The 25172-nt window shown below is 39.8% G+C and overlaps 1 protein-coding gene across 4 annotated transcripts in view; it reads right to left on the minus strand.

The window, feature by feature from the left end:
- The window catches only part of cac (calcium voltage-gated channel subunit cacophony), a 1845957-nt gene that overhangs the window by 190120 nt on the left and 1630665 nt on the right, over positions 1-25172 (minus strand). For all 4 annotated transcript variants that reach the window (XM_071696567.1, XM_071696568.1, XM_071696569.1 and 1 more), the window contains one exon: positions 12594-12721. In XM_071696567.1, coding sequence (XP_071552668.1) covers positions 12594-12721 — 128 coding nt within the window. The remainder of the gene's footprint in view (positions 1-12593; positions 12722-25172) is intronic.

The following is a 25172-nucleotide window of genomic DNA, read 5'->3' on the forward strand; positions in this document are numbered from 1 at the left end:
ACTGTACCTAATAACCTTGCTCTTATTCACATTTACTCTTAACTTTCTTCTTTCACACACTTTACCAAACTCAGTCACCAGCTTCTGCAGTTTCTCACATGAATCAGCCACCAGCGCTGTATCATCAGCGAACAACAACTGACTCACTTCCCAAGCTCTCTCATCCCCAACAGACTGCATACTTGCCCCTCTTTCCAAAACTCTTGCATTCACCTCCCTAACAACCCCATCCATAAACAAATTAAACAACCATGGAGACATCACACACCCCTGCCGCAAACCTACATTCACTGAGAACCAATCACTTTCCTGTTCATAAAAACAAAAAATAAACTATGCAACCCGCTGCAGTCTTCTCTTCAAGAGAAACATACATTCTCAAAGGCATTCTCTTCCAAAATAATCCAGTTTCATCCATGTTAAAAATAAGAATAACTGCTTTCCTCAATAATGTCTTGAATGTTCCTGGGATATTTTCAGCAGAAACTGCCTCACCAGTCATCTTCATGCTGTAGTAATCATAGCACTTCCTAAAGCTTGCAAACCAACCAGGACTTGTTTGAAATGATTTCATGGCTCCTTATTCCACAGTCAAGTTATCATATATACCTCCTTCTTCCTTCAAATATCTAAGCTGTGTAATTCTCTTCCTTTTTTCATCTTTTCCTCTTCCTACAACCATTATACCTTTAAGAGTCAGGTCTATAAAAACCTGGGAGCCCTGATCATTTCAAAAAACTTTTTCTCCAACTTTTTGCATTTCACCAAAGTCCTTGACTGTGGCATGTTTTGCTAGTGCTGTCATTCACTAGGTTAAATTAATTTAGGAAAAGCCTCTGAAAATAGTATTCCTTTTCTTTGATAGTGGTGTGGCAGGGGTCTTGAATGAAAAAAGTTGAGGAAGTCTGTTTGTCAGTGATATTTTTTTTTCAAGGGTGGTTTCGTATGCATACACACTTTAAACTTAATTTCCCAGCATGATTTTACAGTATATACATAAAGCACACAGCACACATATATCATCTACATGTTATCTATGTGTCATTTGTGTACTATTTATATATCTAGGCAGAATATCATTTGCATGTGTAAATAAAATTTCTTTAACCAAAAGTTTAAGCAATAATAGTGTCACCATACTCTGCCAACAAGAAGTTATAATGTGAATAGAAAGTCACCTTTAGTAAGGTTACATCATCCAAAGACAGGAAAAAAACTTTTCATCAAGAAACCTCTCATTCTACTGACTACTTGTACCAATATGTATTTGTAATGTCCCTGCCTTATGTTCTAACCTATAACTTCTTCACTTGCATTCTTTTCCTGTAAGTATCATCCATACACCTTTCTTCTTTTCTTTTCTTTTCACATTGTTATCCCACCACTCAATATCCTCTCTCATTTACACACCTAACTTTCACATGCCACACACTACATCTATCTGTTTATCTATATCTGATGCCTATTCCATTTGGAACTTCCTCAAGAGGGTGGCCATGCCAAAAGTCTCTATAATTAGTGAATTCCAGTGCCTCTTCTCAGCCTCGAGTGTCTCACCTTTAATAGGCCACTGGCAAAGGGCAACTCTTGAGCAGTGTTTTCTGAGGTTCCTAATTACTACTTCTACCAAATGTGTTTACCCAATGTCCCTGCCTAATGCTCCAACCTACTACTTCTACCTAATGCTCCTGCCTAATTTTTCTACCTACTATTTCTATCTATTGCTCCAACTTTTTTGTCACAAGGTAGGGGCATGGCACTCACAACAGGAAAATATAGCATTATGAAGATGAGCTCTGTGGTTAAGGGCTGTCAAGTGTTATGAGTGACAAGGAGAGATCGTATGTTTGCAGAAAGAATGCCAGAAGTCTATGTGTGGGTGAGGCAGAAAGAAAAGACAGTGAGCTAGGTCAGAAGAGTACAACTTGACAACCAGTGAAGTGTTGACTCACTACACAGCCATATACTATCTATCTATCTATCTGTATCTCTGACACTTGTTCCCAACTAGAACTCCTTCAAGGGGAGGCCATGGCAATAGAACCTCCATAACTAGTGGACTCCAGTGGCATTGTAGCAACCAAACATTTTTCTTACATGTGCTGACACTGCTTCGCTAAATATACCCCATTCCTCATCCACTCTCCTAGCTTCACATACTCTCACCTTTAGTCATTACATATTCAATCTCTCCTGGTATCTCCTTGAACAAATCTCTTTTCCAAGCTCACTTACTTTCACCAACCCCTTCTCAACCAAATTGTTTCCTCTTTTCCAAAAATCTCAATAAATCTTAACAGTTGCCTCCACCAGATAATGATCAAACATTCCACCAACTGCCCATCTCAGCATATTCACAATTAAGAATCTTTCCTTTGCATGGACATCATTTAGTATGAAATCCCAAAATGCCCACTTACCATCTTTCCTACTCACCCATAAATAATTGTGCATGTGCCTCTTTTTAAACCAGGTATTCCTAATCACCAGTCCTTTTTCAGCTCACAATTCCAAAAACTGTTCACATTTCCATTGAAATTACTGAATAGTCCATGCCCCCCAGTTATACCCTCAACTGTCATTTTACTCACTTTGCATTTAAAAAACACATTACTAATATCTGGTCTCTTGTATCAAAATTGCTGATGCACTCATTCTGCAGCTCCCAAAACACTTGCCTCTCATCATCTTTCTTCTCATTCTATATTCATTTATTACACTTTGTCGCTGTCTCCCACGTTAGCAAGGTAGTGCAAGGAAACAGACGAAAGAATGGCCCAACCCACCCACATACACACGTATATACATACATGTCCACACATGCAAATATACATACCTATACATCTCAACGTATACATATATATACACATACAGACATGTACATATATACACATATACATAATTCATACTGTCTGCCCTTATTCATTTCAGTTGCCACCTCACCACACATGAAATGACTACCCCCTCCCCCCGCATGTGCGCGAGGAAGCACTAGGAAAAGACAATAAAGGCCACATTCGTTCACACTCAGTCTCTAGCTGTCATGTATTATGCACCATGTATAATGCTCCCTTTCCACATCCAGGCCACACAGAATTTTCCATGGTTTACCCCGGACGCTTCACATGCCCTGGTTCAATCCACTGACAGCACGTTGACCCCGGTATACCACATCATTCCAATTCACTCTATTCCTTGCACGCCTTTCACCCGATCACTCAAAATCTTTTTCACTCCATCTTTCCACCTCCAATTTGGTCTCCCACTTCTCCTCATTCCCTCCACCTCCGACACATATATCCTCTTTGTCAATCGTTCCTCGCTCATTCTCTCTATGTGACCTAACCATTTCAAAACACCCTCTTCTGCTCTCTCAACCACACTCTTTTTATTACCACACATCTCTCTTAACCTTTCATTACTTACTCGATCAAACCACCTTACACCACATATTGTCCTTAAACATCTCATTTCCAACACACCCACCCTCCTCTGCACAACTCTATCTATAGCCCATGCCTTGCAACCATATAACATTGTCAGAACCACTATTCCTTCAAACAAACCAATTTTTGCTCTCCGAGATAATGTTCTCGCCTTCCACACATCTTTCAACGCTCCCAGAACTTTTCCCCCTCCCCCATCCTATGACTCACTTCCACTTCCATGGTTCCATCCGCTGCCAAATCCACTCCCATATATCTTAAACACTTCACTTCCTCCTACTTTCTTCTCATAAGCTCCCAAAACACTTGCCTCTCATCATCTTTCTTCTCATAGTCAAGTGCAAAAGCAATAATTATCACTGATCTCTCGCAATCCACTTTCATCTTTACCCAAATCAGTCTGGAACTAACTTCCTTACACTCTTTCACACTTTACCACAACTCCTGTTGCCTCTTGCAGTGCTACTCCTTCCTTAGCTTTTGCCCTCACACCAATCCCTGACTTTACCCCTAAAACATCCCCAAACCATTCTTCCCCTTTACCCTTGAGCTTTGTTTCTCTCCGAGACAGAACCTCCAGGTTCCTTTCTTCAAATATACTACCTATCTATCCTCTTTTCTCATCTTGGTTACATCTACTCACATTCAGACATCTCAGCCAGAGCCTTTGAGGAGGATGAGGACTCCTCATTTGGCTCCTTTTACTGTTCTATCTTTTAGAAACCGGAAAAAATTAATACATAACATCAATTCAACCATCCCCCCAAAAAAAGTTGTTCTTAAAAACCAGAAAATCTGCCAACCCTACTTAAGCAATCATTTAACTTTAAATTTACACCCACATAAAATACTGGATAGTATCTTTTTACCCAATGTAAATTATCAAAATACTGATGACTGTGAATATCATATATCTACACTGTAATGACTCAGCAAGTACTAAGCAAATGCTCTCTGAACTCAGTCTTACAATCTACCTCAACAGACATAAACCAAACTGAAACTAGCTTCCTAGACATTCATGATTTACACTTTCTTGTCTGTCTGTCTGTGTACTAAACACCATCCATCTCTCCAACACTACTAACATCAGTTCAACATATCAGAGGATCCCTAATGTCAAAAATACAACTTTCACACTGAAAATACTAAATATGTACTCCTTAATTGTCCTATATTCACTCTACAAACAAAAACATAACATTAGAGTACTCCTTGACCTGTGGTCCTACATGGTGAGTATGGTAAGCTTCCTGAGCACTGTGGGAGCTCCAAATTAAGTCAAACTACAACAAACCAATGGATCCTAATTCAACTGTTTGTGATGGTGGAAGAGATCAGAAACTCACAGATTAATGTGGTGAGAGTAGAAAGACATAAAGATGTTTCAAAGATAAAAATCTGTAAACTTTTCACATAACTAAGGAAGAGTAATATCTATCAAGTCTAATCTTAATGGTATCTATTGCACTACACTCAACTGCCCCAACAGGTAAATAATTCCTGTTGAAAAAAATGAACTTTGCCTCATTTGACATAAAATGTTTCCCATAAGTTTGTATCCATTACTACAAGTGAAGACAGATTACTCTATCCTTAAGTACATTGTTAGTTCAAGATTATCAAAATGACTGATAAATATGAATACCTGTATGAAATCACATATTAACCCTCTCAGTTCCAAGTTAAAAAGAAAGAATCTAAATCATTTAGTTGGCTCTCACAGGATTTGCTTCTCTGTCCGCTATTCATCTTGGTAATATGACTCTGTACTCTCCCCATTCTGTCTATGTCCTTCTTCAAGTTGGATGACCAAAACTGGATGTAATATTCAAGATAGAGATGCATCAACAACTTTTAAAAAGTTTGAATAATTTCCCTGAACTATGATGTAATAGCCCTACCTATGAATCCAAGAATTTTGCCTGCCCTTTCTACTGCTTCTGTGCACCTTTTACTTGGCTTTAGGTCAACAAAGATTACGAGACCCAAATATTTTTTCCTCATCTACCTTTAGTAGCTCAATAGAATCATGATTTAGCTTGCCCACTTGTTTTTACTGTTAGTATGTAAAACTTTGCACTTATCAGTATCAAAATTCATCTGCCATCTGTAAGCCCAATCCACTTGATTGTCTATAACCATATGAAGCAGTTAAAATTAAATTTCATTTAAAAATTTATTTCCCTATTATTTCTGCAAATTTTGACATCTAACAATGAAGCTCATTATCAATATCATCAATGAATTTAAGGAAGGGTCCTTGGACTAATCCTTGAGGCACACCAACTGTTGTTTCTAATCATTTCTATGCTTGACCATTCATCACTTCTCTTTGCTTACAGCCAGTCAACCAATTTCCTAACCACCAAAGTACAATCCTATTTATACCATGCGACTCATCTTTTGTTAGTAACATTTAATAAGGAATTTTAACAAATGCTTTCTGAAAATCTAAACAGATGACATCAACCACTTTACTTTCACCACACACTAATTATATCAAAATAGAAATCAAGTGGACCTGTCGGACATATTTCATCAAAAACCATGCTAAGAATCATTTATCAAGTGGTGGTCCTCTAAAATCTTATCCTGATTAACTAGTCTCCAAAAATTTATCAGCTACAAGCATTAAACAAATTTGATGTTCATTTCTAGGCTGTGATTTACTACCTTTTTGAATATTGGTATTTCATTGGCAGACTTCCATTTCCTAGGAACTTTTGCCGTAGAAAGTGACTCAGTGAAAAGAGCAGTCAAGGGCTAACCATCTTTGTCACCTCTTTCAGTGTCTGTGAATAAAACTTATCAGGGCCTGCTGTTTTGCTCACTATAATTCCATTTAGGGCTGACAGTATATCTTCAAATATTTTCATACTTGATTGCTGTTTCCTTCATTAGTGAGGCATTGCCAGAAACAGACAAAGAAAAGCCACATCCACCCATATCCATTCTCTAGCTGTCATATGTACTGCAACAAAATAACACCTCCTTATCCACAACCAGGCCCCACAGGCCTTTCCATGGTTTACCCTGGAAGCCTCACATGTCCTGGGTCAGTCAATTGACAGCACATGACCCCTGCATATCACATTGTTCCAATTCACTCTATCTCACGCATGCCTTTCATTCTTCATCATGCTTAGGGCCCAAGTGCTCTAAATTGTTTTCACTCCATCCTTCCATCTCCAATTTGGTCTCCCAATTCTCCTTGTTCCCTCCACTTCTGACACATGTATCCTCTTTGTCAACTCATTTTCTCTAAATGTCCAAACCATTTCAGCACACTCTCTTCAGATCTCTCAACCATACTATTTTCATCATGACACCTCTCTCTTACTTTCATTATTTATTTGATCAAACCACCTCACACCACATATTGTCTTAAACATTTCATCTCCAACATGCCAACCATCCTCCTCACAGTCTTATTTACTCTCAACTTTCTCCTTTCACACTCTTTTCAAAGTTCAGTCACCAACTTCTGCAGTTTCTCACTCAAATCAGCCATCAGTGCTGTATCATTGGTGAACAACAACTGACTCACTTCCCAGGCCCTCTCATCCTCAACAGACTGAATACTCACTCCTCTCTCCAAAACTCTTGCATTCACCTCCCTAACAACCCTATCCATAAACAAATTAAGCAACCATGGGGGACATCACACACCTCAGCCACAGACCAACCTTCACTGGGAACCAATCACTCTCCTTTCTTCCTACTCGTATACATGTCGTACATCTTTGATAAAAACTTTTCACTGCTTCTAGCAGCTTACCTCCAACACCATATACTATTAAGACCTTCCAAAAGGCATCTCTATCAACCCTATCATGTGCCTTCTCCAGATCCATTAATGCCACATACAAATCCATCTGTTTCTCTAAGTATTTCTCACACAAATTCTTCAAAGCAAACACCTGATCTACACATCCTCAACCACTTCTGCTCCTCCTCAGTCTGATGCTCTGTACATGCCTTCACCCTCTCAATCAATACCCTCCCATGACAGACATTATCTGCACCTCCTAAGCTGTATGACAAGTTTACAGGTTGTTCTCTTGGATAAATCTGTATGTCTGTCTACTCCTTTTACATTAATCTATAAGCTTCAGTTTCCTTTCACTCTCACAAACAGCCTTGGTAGAACCTAACGGTCTGTTGCTGTTTGAATTCAGCTGTATACCAATGATGTGACCTCTACTACCTGAGAAGTGACATTCTGCCTTTTCCCTCACCTGCTTCATTCCTAGCCAATGCCAGTCGACCCTTTCCCCATTGCCTCTACCTGAGAAGTAACCTCTACCACCTGGGAGGTGACCACAGCATGAGGAGTGCAATCGAGCACAAGGAAGAGGTCCATGGGGCTAGAAAGTAGGGGAAAGTGCAATAGCTGCTGCAAGAAAAGGCAAAATATGATGGCACGTCAAGAGTCAGGAGTCTCACTGAAGAATGTAACAGTGGTGCTACACCACCAAATCTCCTTCCTTGCACTACAATGTTAAATTTCAAAAACAGGGTGGTCCATCTGAAAATTTGCTGACTTCTGTCACCTGATATTATCAAAAAAAATTTACAAAGCAAAAAATGGCTTTAGAAGCAAAATTCTTCAACTTCTGGAATTAACATGTGCCACAATGTGAAAAATTCCTGAGGAGCACCTTGATAATATAACACTAGTGATTTTATCTGCAAAAATCACATAAATAATGACACAAAAACATATAAATTTCTCTGGACCTAGTTGTGTCAAAGCACCACAATATCTACTTTCAACTAACAAACAGAATGTGATTACTACTAAGCTTAGTAAATCATGACACTCCTCATTCCATAAGCTTTGTAAATCATGACACTCCTCATTCTGTAATGCAATATGAATGGAATGTTTCACCTGTAAATTGCGCGAATGACAATGGTCAGAGCTAATGATTTTTCCAAGAACAAATATAAATAATTATAAGCAAATAATTTATATAACCAAGAGCACATGATTGATCAAAATAGAAGGGACAACCTTTATAAGCAAAGGTATCCAAATGAACAGCAAGAGAATGCTCAAGTAACAGGCCATTTATGATAACGTAAAAATCACAAAGATGAATTCTTGGATAGTAAGGCCATTTAATATGGGCTTGCATGTGAAACTTAACCACCCAATAGCAAAATTCATGTGTTATAATATCTCAAAACTTTGTAAAAAAAAAAAATAATCATCTCATACACTCTGGGAAATGAAACTAACCTTGAAATTTCCTCTGTAGCCTCATCTTCCACTTAAGCATCTGGTGGCAAAAAAAAAAAAAAAAAAAAAAAAAAGAGGCTGCACTGCTTCAGAGTAAATTTTGACTCCTCATACCACTCTTCACAATTAAAGATTCACATTTCGGTTTCATACCATTGCATTGAGAAGGACTCTGACCAAAAGTCACCTTAAGGATCAAGGAGCAAGAACTTAGAAAGACTAAACCAAAGCCAAATAGCTCACTAAACTCAAATTTGTAGTAGGGCACCTCTTTCTAGAAACTGCAGGTGATCAGTGCAATCAACAATACAGAAACAATCTTTACAGCATAGATTATAACCATCATCTGCTCTGATTTAACAACATCATTAAATAATAACACATCTGTCTTTCATGATCTGCAGAAGTGAATTTTGCCTGGTCTGGTTAAGCCCAGACTGAGACACTGTAAACAGTCACTAAGCAAGAGTGGCATCAACAAGCCTTGTCAATGTGGTCATAGTTTTGATTGTATTACAGCATATATGTACAGTAAAACTTCTGTTATCTGTAATTCAAGACAACAAAATGCTCAAACCAACATGTGTTTTTAACTTTCAGCAGACAACCTTCCAATATCTAGGAAATCTAAAAATCAAAAAGGATACATAGAAATATTTCAATATGCACACTCACCATGCTGTAGCAATTAGTGTACACACCATCTAGTGTTTTGTGGTGCTGGTGATTGTTTACCATTTCCCATGTGCTCTTTGGTACAGTGTTGTGCAATGTTCTTACACATGTGTATTTTGTGCACCCTTGATTATAATTGTGGAGAATGGCCCCTTTCAAGAATAATCAGCAATTGCCTAACAGCTCCTAGAAGCCCATCTACATCTTGCAGGAAGTGCAATAGGTATGTTTCAAGCCTCAAAAAAGTAGATGGAGTTGTGCAAAAGGCTGACTAAGGGTTCTACCATCAGCATAATGACTATTTACGTCTTCACCAAGAAGAAGAAGATCAAGACATTTAGTAACTGCATATTTGCTTCCATATATTAGTATATCCTATGAGTAAGATTTTTTTTTTTTTTTTTTTTTATACTTTGTCGCTGTCTCCCGCGTTTGCGAGGTAGCGCAAGGAAACAGACGAAAGAAATGGCCCAACCCCCCCCCCATACACATGTATATACATACGTCCACACACGCAAATATACATACCTACACAGCTTTCCATGGTTTACCCCAGACGCTTCACATGCCTTGATTCAATCCACTGACAGCACGTCAACCCCGGTATACCACATCGCTCCAAATCACTCTATTCCTTGCCCTCCTTTCACCCTCCTGCATGTTCAGGCCCCGATCACACAAAATCTTTTTCACTCCATCTTTCCACCTCCAATTTGGTCTCCCTCTTCTCCTCGTTCCCTCCACCTCCGACACATATATCCTCTTGGTCAATCTTTCCTCACTCATTCTCTCCATGTGCCCAAACCACTTCAAAACACCCTCTTCTGCTCTCTCAACCACGCTCTTTTTATTTCCACACATCTCTCTTACCCTTACGTTACTCACTCGATCAAACCACCTCACACCACACATTGTCCTCAAACATCTCATTTCCAGCACATCCATCCTCCTGCGCACAACTCTATCCATAGCCCACGCCTCGCAACCATACAACATTGTTGGAACCACTATTCCTTCAAACATACCCATTTTTGCTTTCCGAGATAATGTTCTCGACTTCCACACATTCTTCAAGGCCCCCAGAATTTTCGCCCCCTCCCCCACCCTATGATCCACTTCCGCTTCCATGGTTCCATCCGCTGCCAGATCCACTCCCAGATATCTAAAACACTTCACTTCCTCCAGTTTTTCTCCATTCAAACTCACCTCCCAATTGACTTGACCCTCAACCCTACTATACCTAATAACCTTGCTCTTATTCACATTTACTCTTAACTTTCTTCTTCCACACACTTTACCAAACTCAGTCACCAGCTTCTGCAGTTTCTCACATGAATCAGCCACCAGCGCTGTATCATCAGCGAACAACAACTGACTCACTTCCCAAGCTCTCTCATCCCCAACAGACTTCATACTTGCCCCTCTTTCCAAAACTCTTGCATTTACCTCCCTAACAACCCCATCCATAAACAAATTAAACAACCATGGAGACATCACACACCCCTGCCGCAAACCTACATTCACTGAGAACCAATCACTTTCCTCTCTTCCTACACGTACACATGCCTTACATCCTCGATAAAAACTTTTCACTGCTTCTAACAACTTTCCTCCCACACCATATATTCTTAATACCTTCCACAGAGTAAGATTTTTACAAAAGGTTAAAATATTTTGAAATGTGAGCCAAAACTTCTGTGTGGGTTGGCAAATGGAGTAAGCATGGGTCCTAGATGGAGTTGTGCAAGAGGCTGACTAAGGGTTCTACCATCAGCATAACGACTATTTACGGCTTCACCAAGAAGCAGAAGAAGATCAAGACATTCAGTACTGCTTATTTGCTTCCATATATTAGTATATCCTTTGAATAAGAGATTTACAATAGGTTAATGATATGTGTGTGCCAAAACAAAACTTCTGTGTGGGTTGGCGGGTGGAGTGCGCATGAGTCCTAGGTGGATTGCACCACATTCCCACCAGCAGATCAGTCTCACATTTACCACCATGGTGTGCAGATCTATGCTACTTGTATGATTTAGGTATACCTGCTAATTTGATTTTCCTACAATGTGCTGCATTAATGTTTGTGAAAATGACATCCATACATCCAGAAACATCTCCTACCCCAGAATCTGCAGTTTAACTAGAGAATATCTCTGATCTTGGAAACAAAGCTAAAAATCTCAAGATGCGCTGATGTTGGTAGGGAGTGTCAGTATGGTAGAAAGTGTGCCAAAACTTCTGTGAGAGTTAGTGGATGGAGTAAGCATGGGTCCTGGGTGAAGCATGCCACATTCGTCCCAGCAGATAAGTCTCACAGTTACTATTTGGGTATACCTGCTAAAACAACTATCCTGCATACCACAGTGTTTGTGTTTGTTAATATGGCATCCACATGTCCATCAAAATCTTCTCCTACCCAGAGCCAACAATTAAATGGAAGAGAATCTCTTTGACCTTTGAAACAAAGCTAGAAATTGAAACATTGATGCTGTTGAGGGAGCATCAGCACTTGGGTGTGCTTACATCCTGGGTGAATCTAAAATCTACAACATAAAGAAGAATCCAAAGAAAATTTTGAAGTGCTGTGGTCCACTACTCCACTGTCTGCCAAGATAACTACAAGGGATAGGTACCCACATGTGGAGAAGTTGGAGAAAATACTTTCATTATACATATGGCATGAGATGAAGAAGAAATGCAGCCATAGCAACCTTCAGCTCAAGTCTAAAGCTCTTAAGATCTATAAGCGTTCATGTAAAGAAGACAATGTAATGAGCCAGAGCTGTTTCAAGCAAGTAAAGGATGGCAAGATAATTTCATCAAATACCAGAAGGTTTATAACCCAAAGGTAATGGGAGAATCTGCCAGTGGTGTATGCAATTTCTATCTGCATTAGCTTTTCACAGACCATAAGCCCCATATAAAGTATTTCTGAATTACTTAATATATCAAAAACAAAACTTGAATAACCTGTATTTTTGTTAACCAAAACAGCCAATTTCCCTAAGCATTTTGGAAAACAGGAGTCTTACTGTACTACTATAATTCTTTAGCATTTGTATAGGTATTATAACACTACAAGATGCATTTTCCCCACTTAATACATAATTCAACACAGCCTGGTTTGGAGCTACTTATTCATTTATCATAAAATCACTGTCAGGCTCAGATAACATCAAGATCAGATGTTTACTTAAAGAAAACAAGAGCAAGATACTCACGTTGCATTGGGGTCATACTCAGCCCATATTCTGATGAATTCGTCAAGATGATGGGCACCAAGGATGGACGAATCTCTGGTCAAGTAATCAAAGTTGTCCATGATGACAGCAACGAAAAGGTTCAACATCTGCCAAGGATAAAATCAAAGTATTAGTGGGCTCTGCTAATTAAAGCACACTAAGTAAATAATGCATTTCACTTGATGAGGAACTAATAGAATAGTTTTGATAAAAAGTCGTCTATATCTCTTTCTCAAATTTACAAATGTCCATTAACTGAAATGCTTAGGAAGAATTCTACTCATACCAACTTGCACTGAATGAGGAAAATGACAATGCAATTTGCAATTACAATGCAGAAAACCTAAGTACACACCTATGCATAGCATTTCTAATAAACTGACAAGAAAGTATCAACTGTTATTAGAGTGCATATTATGTAAAATTCCTATTTCATCTTCAACTTGAAGAAATAGCAGGAAATCACATGGATACTGTTATCAATAATAGTATCAACTTCTCAAAACACTTTAACAGGTAAAGTAAATAAGTTATCTTAGTTACTCATGGACTGATCACTAAGGAAGAAGTGTTCCCATTCCTGATTATGGTTCTTTTACTATCTAAAGAATCAACAATTCAATGATGTCCACTGAGACCGTATGTAAAGACATCTAGCCTATACTAATGGCAGCAACTTTGAAAATCATGTAAAAGATATCTAGAAGCACTAAAATAAATACAATCTTCCTTTTCATCCATCTGAGGAAGAATCCTCTTAAAACCCATCAACTGGTCCCCAGTGACTATCCAATCATTACTATGGATGGTGTAAACAGGGCTAAGAATGTTCTAAGTTGCATGAAGGAATATACTGTGAGGAGACAGCATTGAGCTGTATTGTATCAAGTTCATTAACACTTTGATGAGCACTGATGCATGATAAGCATCAGAAATTCTTTCATCCCAAAAAGGCACTGATGCAAGACCTACAGCATTATAAATTTTGAAAGCAAAAAATCCTACCTTTATACTGAAACCCTCCCCTCCTTGTATTTTAACTTTCTAAAAGGGGAAACAGAAGAAGGAGTCACACAGGGAGGGATCATCCTCCTCAAAGGTTCAGACTGGAGTGTCTAAATGTGTGTGGATGTAACCAAGATGAGAAAACAGGAGAGATAGGTAGTATGTTTGAGGAAAGGAACCTGGATGTTTTGGCTCTGAGTGAAACGAAGCTCAAGGGTAAAGGGGAAGAGTGGTTTGGGAATATCTTGGAAGTAATGTCAGGGGTTAGTGAGAGGACAAGAGCAAGGGAAGGAGTGGCACTACTGAAACAGGAGTGGTGGGAATGTGTGATAGAGTGTAAGAAAATAAACTCTAGATTGATATGGGTAAAACTGAAAGTGGATGGAGAGGGATGGGTGATTATTGGTGCATATGCACCTGGGCATGAGAAGAAAGATCATGAGAGGCAAGTGTTTTGGGAGCAGGTGAGTGAGTGTGTTAGTAGTTTTGATGCATGAGACTGGGTTACAGTGATGGGTGATTTCAATGCAAAGGTGAGTAATGTGGCAGTTGAGGGAATAATTGGTGTACATGGGGTGTTCAGTGATGTAAATGGAAATGGTAAAGAGCTTGTAGATTTATGTGCTGAAAAAGGACTGGTGACTGGGAATAGCTCGTTTAAAAAGAGAGATGCACATAAGTATACATATGTAAGTAGCAGAGATGGCCAGAGAGCGTTATTGGATTACGTTTTAATTGATAGGCATGCGAGAGAGACTTTTGAATGTTAATGTAATGAGAGGTGCAACTGGAGGGATGTCTGATCATTATCTTGTGGAGGCGAAGGTGAAGATATATAGAGGTTTTCAGTTTTCAGAAGAGAGAATGTTGGGGTGAAAAGAGTGGCAAGAGGGTAGTGAGTGGTGGGATGAAGTAAGATTATTAGTGAAAGAGAAGAGAGAGGCATTTGGACGATTTTTGTAAGGAATGCAAATGACTGGGAGGTGTATAAAAGGAAGAGGCACAAGGTCAAGAGAAAGATGCATGAGGTGAAAAAGAGGGCAAATAAGAGTTAGGGTGAGAGAGTAACATCTAATTTTAGGGAGGATAAAAAGATGTTCTGGAAGGAGGTAAATAAAGTGCATAAGACAAGGGAATAAATGGGAACATCAGTGAAGGGGGCTAATGGGGAGGTGATAACAAGTAGTGATGATGTGAGAAGATGGAGTGAGAGTTTTGAAGGTTTGTTGAATGTGTTTGATGATAGAGTGGCAGATATAAGGTGTTTTGATCGAGGTGGTGTGTAGAGTGAGAGGGTCAGGGAGAATGATTTGGTAAACAGAGAAGAGGTAGTAAAAGCTTTGCGGAAGATGAAAGCCGGCAAGGCAGCAGGTTTGGATGGTGTTGCAGTGGAGTTTATTAAAAAAGGGGGTGACTGTATTGTTGACTAGTTGGTAAGGTAAGGTTATCAAATGTATGTATGACTCATGGTGAGGTGCCTGAGGATTGGCAGAATGCTTGCATAGTGCCATTGCACAAAGGCAAAGGGGATAAAAGTGAGTGCTCAAATTACAGAGGTATAAGTTAAGAGTAAATGTGAATAAGAGCAAGGTTATTAGGTACAGTAGGGTTGAGGGTCAAGTCAATTGGGAGGTAAGTTTGAATGGAGAAAAACTGGAGGAAGTAAAGTGTTTTAGATATCTGGGAGTGGATCTGGCAGCGGATGGAACCATGGAAGCGGAAGTGAAGCATAGGGTGGGGGAGGGGGCGAAAATCCTGTGAGCATTGAAGAATGTGTGGAAGTCGAAAACATTATCTCGGAAAGCAAAAATGGGTATGTTTGAAGGAATAGTGGTTCCAACAATGTTGTATGGTTGCGAGGCGTGGGCTATGGATAGAGTTGTGCGCAGGAGGGTGGATGTGCTGGAAATGAGATGTTTGAGGACAATGTGTGGTGTGAAGTGGTTTGATCGAGTAAGTAATGTAAGGGTAAGAGAGATGTGTGGAAATAAAAAGAGCGTGGTTGAGAAAGCAGAAGAGGGTGTTTTGAAATGGTTTGGACACATGGAAAGAATGAGTGAGGAAAGATAGACCAAGAGGATATATGTGTCGGAGGTGGAGGGAACGAGAAGTGGGAGACCAAATTGGAGGTGGAAAGATGGAGTGAAAAAGATTTTGAGTGATAGGGGCCTGAACATGCAGGAGGGTGAAAGGCGGGCAAGGAATAGAGTGAATTGGATCGATGTGGTATACCGGGGTTGACGTGCTGTCAGCGGATTGAATCAGGGCATGTGAAGCGTCTGGGGTAAACCATGGAAAGTTGTGTGGGGCCTGGATGTGGAAAGGGAGCTGTGGTTTCGGGCATTATTGCATGACAGCTGGAGACTGAGTGTGAACGATTGGGGCCTTTGTTATCTTTTCCTAGCGCTACCTCGCACACATAAGGGGGGAGGGGGATGGTATTCCATGTGTGGCGAGGTGGCGATGGGAATGAATAAAGGCAGACAGTGTGAATTGTGTGCATGGGTATATATGTATGTGTCTGTGTGAGTATATATATGTGTACATTGAGATGTATGGGTGTGTATGTTTGCGTGTGTGGACGTGTGTGTATATACCTGTGTATGGGGGTGGGTTGGGCCATTTCTTTCTTCTGTTTCCTTGCGCTACCTCGCAAATGTGGGAGACAGTGACAAAGCAAAATAAATAATATAAATATAATAATAAGTTTATTGAGTATTCCTGGGAAATCATATGGGAGGGTATCTATTAGGTACAGTAGGGTTGAGGGACAAGTCAATTGGGAGGTAAGGTTGGAAGGAGAAAAACTGGAGGAAGTGAAGTGTTTTAGATATCTTTGAGTGGATGGAACCATGGAAGAGAAGTTAATCATAGGGTGGGGGAGGGGGCAAAAGTCCTGGGAGCATTGAAGAATGTGTGGAAGTCGAGATCATTATCTTGGATAGCAAAAATGGGTATGTTTGAAGGAATAGTGGTTCCAACAATGTTGTATGGTTGCGAGGCATGGGCTATAGATAGAGTTGTGCGGAGAAGGGTGGATGTGCTGGAAATGAGATGTTTGAGGTCAATATGTGGTGTGAGGTGGTTTGATCGAGTAAGTAATAATAGGGTAAGAGAGATGTGTGGTAATAAAAAGAGTGTGGTTGAGAGAGCAGAAGAGGGTGTTTTGAAATGGTTTGGTCACACGAAGAGAATGAGTGAGGAAAGATTGACAAAGAGGATATATGTGTCAGAGGTGGAGGAAACGAGAAGTGGGAAACCAAATTGGAAGTGGAAAGATGGAGTGAAAAAGATTTTGAGTGATCGGGGCCTGAACATGCACGAGGGTGAAAGGCGTGCAAGGAATAGAGTGAACTGGAACGATGTGGTATACTGGGGTCGACGTGCTATCAATGGATTGAACCAGGGCATGCGAAGCGTCTGGGGTAAACCATGGAAAGTTCTTTGGGGCCTGGATGTGGAAAGGAAGCTGTGGTTTCGGTGCATTATACAGCAGCTAGAGACTGAGTGTGAATGAATGTGGCCTTTGTTTTCTTTTCCTAGCGCTACCTCGCACACATATGGGAGAAGGGGGTTGTTATTTCATGTTTGGCAGAGTGGCGATGGGAATGAATAAAGGCAAACAGTATGAATTATGTACATGTGCACATATGTATATGTCTATGTGTGTATTTATATATATACGTTGAGATGTATGGGTATGTATATTTGCGTGTGTGGACATGTATGTATATACATGTGTATGTGGGTGGGTTGGGCCATTCCTTCATCTGTTTCCTTGCGCTACCTCACTAACGCAGGAGGCAGCGACAAAGTAAAATAAATAAATACATTTATTGAGAGGGTGAAGGCATGTACAGGGCATCAGATTGGGGAAGAGCAGTGTGGTCTCAGAAGTGGTAGAGGATGTGTGGATCAGGTGTTTGCTTTGAAGAATGTATGTGAGAAATACTTAGAAAAGCAAATGGATTTGTATGTAGCATTTATGGATCTGGAGAAGGCATATGATAGAGTTGATAGAGATGCTCTGTGGAAGGTATTAAGAATATATGGTGTGGGAGGCAAGTTGTTAGAAGCAGTGAAAAGTTTTTATCGAGGATGTAAGGCATGTGTACCTGTAGGATGAGAGGAAAGTGATTGGTTCTCAGTGAATGTAAGTTTGTGGCAGGGGTGTGTGATGTCTCCATGGTTGTTTAATTTGCTTATGGATGGGATTGTTAGGGAGGTGAACACAAGAGTTTTGTAAAGAAGGGCAAGTATGCAGTCTGTTGTGGATGAGAGAGCTTGGGAAGTGAGTCAGTTGTTGTTCGCTGATGATACAACGCTGGTGGCTCATTCAGGTGAGAAACTGCAGAAGCTGGTGACTGAGTTTGGTAAAGTGTGTGAAAGAAGAAAGCTGAGAGTAAATGTGAATAAGAGCAAGGTATTAGGTACAGTAGGGTTGAGGGACAAGTCAACTGGGAGGTAAGTTTGAATGGAGAAAAACTGGAGGAAGTGAAGTGCTTTAGATATCTGGGAGTGGATTTGGCAGCAGATGGAACCATGGAAGCGGAAGTGGATCATAGGGTGGGGGAGGGGGCGAAAGTTCTGGGAGCATTGAAGAATGTGTGGAAGTCGAGAACATTATCTCAAAAAGCAAAAATGGGTATGTTTGAAGGAATAGTGGTTCCAACAACTTTATATGGTCGCGAGGCATGGGCTATGGATAGAGCTATGCACGGGAGGGTGGATATGCTGGAAATGAGATGTTTGAGGACAATATGTGGTGTGAGGTGGTTTGACTGAGTAAGTAATAATAGGGTAAGAGAGATGTGCGGTAATAAAAAGAGTGTTGTTGGGAGAGCAGAAGAGGGTGTGTGGAAATGGTTTGGGCACATGCAGAGAATGAGTGAGGAAAGATTGACCAAGAGGATATATGTGTCAGAGGCAGAGGAACGAGGAGAAGTGGGAGACCAAATTGGAGGTGGGAAGATTTAGTGAAAAGATTTTGAGTGATCAGGGCCTGAACATGCAGGTGGGTGAAAGGCATGCAAGGAATAGAGAGAATTGGAACGATGTGGTATTTCCGTGTTGACGTGCCATCAATGGATTGAACCAGGGCATATGAAGCATCTGGGGTAAACCATGGAAAGTTCTGTGGTTTTGGTGCATTATTACATGACAGCTAAAGACTGAGTGTGAACGAATGTGGCCTTTGTTGTCTTTTCCTAGCGCTATCTCATGCACATGAGGGGGGAGGGTGTTGTTATTTCATGTGTGGCGGGGTGGCGATGGGAATGAATAAAGGCAGACAGTATGAATTATGTACATGTGTATATATGTATATGTCTGTGTGTGTGTGTGTGTGTATATATGTATACGTTGAGATGTATAGTTATGTATATCTGCGTGTGTGGACGTGTATGTATATACATGTGTATGTGGGTGGGTTGGGCCATTCTTTCGTCTGTTTCCTTGCGCTACCTCGCTTACGCGGGAGACAGCGACAAAGCAAAATTTAAGAAAAAAAATTCACCATTATCAATGTAAGTTTTTGACATCATAACATCAGTATGCACAAACAGGTGTGTTGTGTATATACATATATGAAAATACAAGGGAATACATTGTTAATTCAGAATGTATGACAATATGCGTGATGCACATTTGTTTTTACAAACTGCCAAGTTGTGTTTTTCTATCCCTTCCATTCCAGCCTGTCAACCGAGCTACATTTTGTTTATAAGGCAATAATTATTTTCATTAAGTAGTATTGATTTTATTTTATGCTCCCCAGGTCACTTTACATGCATACATCCACATTCATATATTCTAATTTTTCTATTTTTTTTTCTTATAAAAAAGCAGTTTCCACTCTCTGGTAATGTTTCCTAGAAAAATTGGTGTTTGATACGGAATAAGTAAGTCTTTTCATACTCTAAAAGTAATAAAAAAGTTCATACAGTATCAATTCTCATTTCTTTTGACTTATGACACTTTTCGGAACTAACCATAACATCTCATAATGCAATGAAAGGGTTAATGCTGATCATTAACCCTTACATTGCACCACAAATCACATGACATCTTATGGAGCCACTGCTCCAGGCAACATATGATGTTTCACCAGTTCCTATTGTCATTTAATACCCCAGCAGATGTTTGCTTTCACTAACTACTCATAGATGCCATTAACAGCCTACCACCAAAACTGGATAAAATATAATACATCTGTCACCTGGACACTGTCAGAGTACACACATAATCAGCTAGATGTACTGTACGTGAAGGGAGTTTTACACTTCCAGGACCCCATTTCTTGAACATTATCTACTCTCATAAAACCAGTCAAAACATCCAACATTCTTATATATTAAAGAAGTATTTCTTCACATCTTTATTTACAAGTTTCTCAAGTTCATATGTCCTCTGGTCACTCTATCCCTACATCTCTCAAGGTACTGTCCACTGTCCACTTATCAACATAACTGAAAGCTATTCAGATATCTGCCAGCAGATAGCCTGTCTCCTTTATTGTTCTCCTAATAAAGGACTCTAACAACAAGTTAGAGATGCTGTCAACCAAGTCCTTTTCCCGCACACAATCCTGAAGCTTGTTTCCTGGTAGATGATAATAATACTGAAGACGTCCTTAATTTTGCCCAATCCTCACTACTTTCCTTTGTCATCTGGGAATGATGCTACATGAATGTGCTCACTAATTTTAGTTTTAGATTCAATGGAAGCAATTTTCATGGTGTTTGCAATGATATTTCAGGTGAAAAGTTTTCTGTTCATTTATTCACATAAAGTTTTGTCCTTTAAGATAATGAGCAAAAAAGTGAAAAATATGCATAGGTAAAAAATACACAATATGTGTAAAAGATACCTAAAACAAACATATGTGTGGTGTAAAATCACACCTTAAAAGACAGAAAAGCGTGTAATGTATTGAGGTATATATATGAAAAAAGCCAGACAAAATCCATAACTATAGCATACTTACACAGAAAAAGACCATCCTTGATGGTAGCCCAGACTCTCCCTCATGCAATAAGCACCCACAACATAAAGAAAAGTATATAAACTTTTTCATTATTTTCACTGATAAAGTAAAATAAAGATATACACTTTAAGGGAAAAATGTGGGTTTTGAGATATCAAAATCTTTTTGTCTCCAAAGTGGTATCACACAAGCATGAGATACACTTCTTAGAAATATATCAGCTAGAACCCTGTCCAACCTCATTTGTAATGAACAGGGAGGGAGTTTAACATAAGTGGGGCTCCATATCTTCAACATTCTCTACTATCATGTATCTTCTTAAATTTATGTATGCTGTCTGTACTAACCATGTCCTTTGTGATAGTATTCCATATATCCACCAAAAGTACTTCTTTACAACTCTTTTAACAAGTTTCTTGCTCAATATCATTTCATGTCCTCTGGTTGCTTTATCCCTACATCCCTTGAAGAACTGTTCACTGTCCATGTCACTGATCTGTTTCAAAACAAAGGTTGCAATCAAGTCACTCCTTTCTTTTCTCTTTTCTAGCAATCAAGTCACTCCTTTTCTCTCTCTTAAGGTGGGAGAATATATAACACATTTGGCTTTTCCACATAACTCAGCTCTTTTAATTCTGGTACCATCTTTGACCTCTTCTGGGCCTTTTCTATTAGCTCTTTGTACTTCTTTAGGTGCAGTAACCAAACTTGTGAAGCCAAGTCTAATATTAGCCTTATGATACTCACAGCCAATGCTTGTCTTTTGGGTCTGCCCTTAGTCAATCAACATCCACAAACAGGCTGACCTCACTGACCCACTATCAACAAGCACTTGAAGCACACACTTCCCCAGATTGTGGTAGTTGACCCAAAGTGGCCACAGAAAGTACGAGGAAAGGTTTTCAAGAAAAGAAAGAGTAGGCTGGGCAGGTTTAAAAAATCAGAATTATCCACAGGACACCATATCATAGAGAACAGATTTTTAACCCTCAAAAAACTATCTTTCTCTCCTCTGTGGTTTGGCCCCAAGCATGAGAGCACACCTACATAGAGAAGTGTTAAAAAAAGATAATATAAGTAACCTCAAGGCAATACTCCTTTAATGGTGAGGGTATACTAACATTAAAAATGTTGAAAGCTTCATGACTTGCATGTCACATTTGCACATGAGCCTAGTTAATTGTCTCTCTGATTCCAAAGAGGCTACTCCTAGCATGAGTTTCATTCTCATACACAACTGGGGTATTTGGTTAATCTAAACCCAAAGAAGACTGTAACACACATTAACTCTCCTCTCAGATCCCAAGGCTTAAAAAAACAAGAGCTCATGTCAGATGTTAAGGAGACAACTTGCATGAAAAACAACAGGATTGTAAATGGTCTTAACACTGAAAACTCCCACTTGACCCATGGGAAAAAAGGCAACCAGTCGTCCCAGAGAAAGAAATCATAAGGCAGGCTTGTTACGAGAAATACTAAACCTTTCAGACAGAAATTCCTGAAGGAAACTCCTTGAAGATATTATCATGTTCTGTGGTGAACAGATATAGAAAACTAAAAGAAGCATAAATCAATTGCAACACATCAGATTCTTCAAGAAAGATAAAGTTAATCTATTGAATTAAGCAAAAGGGGCACAGTTATGTACAAGGGCAAATATCTTATTCCAATCTTTTCTTGTAGAAGACCTGACAAAAAAATATGCATATACAATCCAGAAGCCTGCACCGAGGTGAAAGTCATTCAATCTAAGATGGTCTACAAAAACCTAAAGCTATAAACCAAGGTATATGACATAGATGAAGGTGCCTCTGGCATGATGTTCCACTAGGGACTACCAGCATTACTAACAAACAGAAAATCCTTTTATCTAAGGAAGAACCTCCTCCAGAAAAAAAAATTGAGGAAAGCAAATAGCCTACTTCTACCTTACACTTCAGCAACCTCTTCTCACATATTCCCCATCCCAGGTACAGGTAACACAGACACAATTCATGCACACTGAAATGAACTAACAAACACAAAACATCTGCCCTCCAACTTAATCTTAATACCAACAAACCATAAAAACATCTAAATGAAACTAAATTCCCATGACAAACACGTCACATTTTGTAGTCTACACTCTGAATACCATCCATCTCTACAATACTACACACACTGATTCAACACATCCCAGGACCCATCTTGTCCATTATGCAACAACTGTATAGAGAACACCAAACAATTACTGCCCATATACCTAGCACTCTGCCCACAGAGATACATACAGAACATCATTACACTTTATGACTTGTGGCTCTATCTGATGGATGTGGATAACTTCATGACTGCTGAAGGAGTTACATAAAAAATTGTGACTCCTGAGAGGGCAGTGATTGATAAGGTAAAAACATGTACAGAGCATCAGATTGGGGAGGAGCAGTCCATTTTCAGAATGGTAGAGGATGTGTGGATCAGGTGTTTGCTTTAAAGAATGTGTGTCAGAAATACAGAGAAAAGCTGATGGACTTGTATGTGACATTGATTGATGAGGAGAAGGCATTTGATAGGGTTGATGGATGTGCTTTGTAGTAGATCTTACGAATATATGGTGCTGGTGGTAAGCTGCTAGAAGTAGTAAAAAGTTTTCATCAAGAGTGTAAGGCTTGTGTATGGATAAGACAAAAGGAGACTCAGAGGTTCCAAGTGAAGACTGGTCTGCAGCAGGGGTGTGATGTCATCATGTTTGTTTACTTTGTTTACTGATAGGGTGGAGAGGGAAGTAGATATAAGGGTCTTGGAGAAAGGGGCGAGTCTGCAGACTATGGGGATGAGAGAGCCAGGGAAGTGAGTATGTTCTTGTTTGCTAATGATGCAACACTGGTGGCAGATTCAAGTGAGAAACTGCAGAAGTTGGTAACCGAGTTTGGAAGTGTGCATGAAAGGAGAAAGTTAAGAGTGAATGTGAATAAGAGCAAGGTTATTAAGTTCAGCATGGTCAAGGGACAAGATGTTTGAGGTGTAAGTTTGAATGGAGGAAGTGTTTTAGAAATCTGGTTGTGAACATGGCAATGACTGGAACTGTGGGTGTGGAAGCAAATCATTGGGTGGGTGGGTGGGTGAGTGAGTGGGGGATGGGTGGCAAGCTTCCGAGATTGCTGAAGAACGTATGGAAAAGTAAAAATTTTCCTGGAAGGGCAAAAATGGGTAAATCCTCCCCTCATTGTATTTCTAACTTTCTAAAAAATGGGAAACAGGAGTCACGCGGGGAGTGCTCATCCTCCTCGTAGACTCAGGTTGGGGTGTCTAAATGTGTGTGGATGTAACCAAGATGTGAAAAAAGGAGAGATAGGTAGTATGTTTGAGGAAAGGAACCTGGATGTTTTGGCTCTGAGTGAAACGAAGCTCAAGGGTAAAGGGGAAGAGTGGTTTGGGAATGTCTTGGGAGTAAAGTCAGGGGTTAGCGAGAGGACAAGAGCAAGGGAAGGAGTAGCAGTACTCCTGAAACAGGAGTTGTGGGAGTATGTGATAGAATGTAAGAAAGCAAATTCTCGATTAATATGGGTAAAACTGAAAGTTGATGGAGAGAGATGGGTGATTATTGGTGCATATGCACCTGGGCATGAGAAGAAAGATCATGAAAGGCAAGTGTTTTGGGAGCAGCTGAATGAGTGTGTTAGTGGTTTTGATGCACGAGACCGGGTTATAGTGATGGGTGATTTGAATGCAAAGGTGAGTAATGTGGCAGTTGAGGGAATAATTGGTATACATGGGGTGTTCAGTGTTGTAAATGGAAATGGTGAAGAGCTTGTAGATTTATGTGCTGAAAAAGGACTGGTGATTGGGAATACCTGGTTTAAAAAGCGAGATATACATAAGTATACGTATGTAAGTAGGAGAGATGGCCAAAGAGCGTTATTGGATTACGTGTTAATTGACAGGCGCGCGAAAGAGAGACTTTTGGATGTTAATGTACTGAGAGGTGCAACTGGAGGGATGTCTGATCATTATCTTGTGGAGGATAAGGTGAAGATTTGTATGGGTTTTCAGAAAAGAAGAGTGAATGTTGGGGTGAAGAGGGTGGTGAGAGTAAGTGAGCTTGGGAAGGAGACTTGTGTGAGGAAGTACCAGGAGAGACTGAGTACAGAATGGAAAAAGGTGAGAACAATGGAAGTAAAGGGAGTGGGGGAGGAATGGGATGTATTTAGGGAATCAGTGATGGATTGCGCAAAAGATGCTTGTGGCATGAGAAGCGTGGGAGATGGGTTGATTAGAAAGGTAGTGAGTGGTGGGATGAAGAAGTAAGATTATTAGTGAAAGAGAAGAGAGAGGCATTTGGACGATTTTTGCAGGGAAAAAATGCAATTGAGTGGGAGATGTATAAAAGAAAGAGACAGGAGGTCAAGAGAAAGGTGCAAGAGGTGAAAAAGAGGGCAAATGAGAGTTGGGGTGAGAGAGTATCATTAAATTTTAGGGAGAATAAAAAGATGTTCTGGAAGGAGGTAAATAAAGTGCATAAGACAAGGGAGCAAATGGGAACTTCAGTGAAGGGCGCAAATGGGGAGGTGATAACAAGTAGTGGTGAT

This window comes from Panulirus ornatus, chromosome 59 (assembly GCF_036320965.1).
Source record: "Panulirus ornatus isolate Po-2019 chromosome 59, ASM3632096v1, whole genome shotgun sequence".
Classification (NCBI taxonomy): Eukaryota; Metazoa; Arthropoda; class Malacostraca; order Decapoda; family Palinuridae; genus Panulirus; species Panulirus ornatus.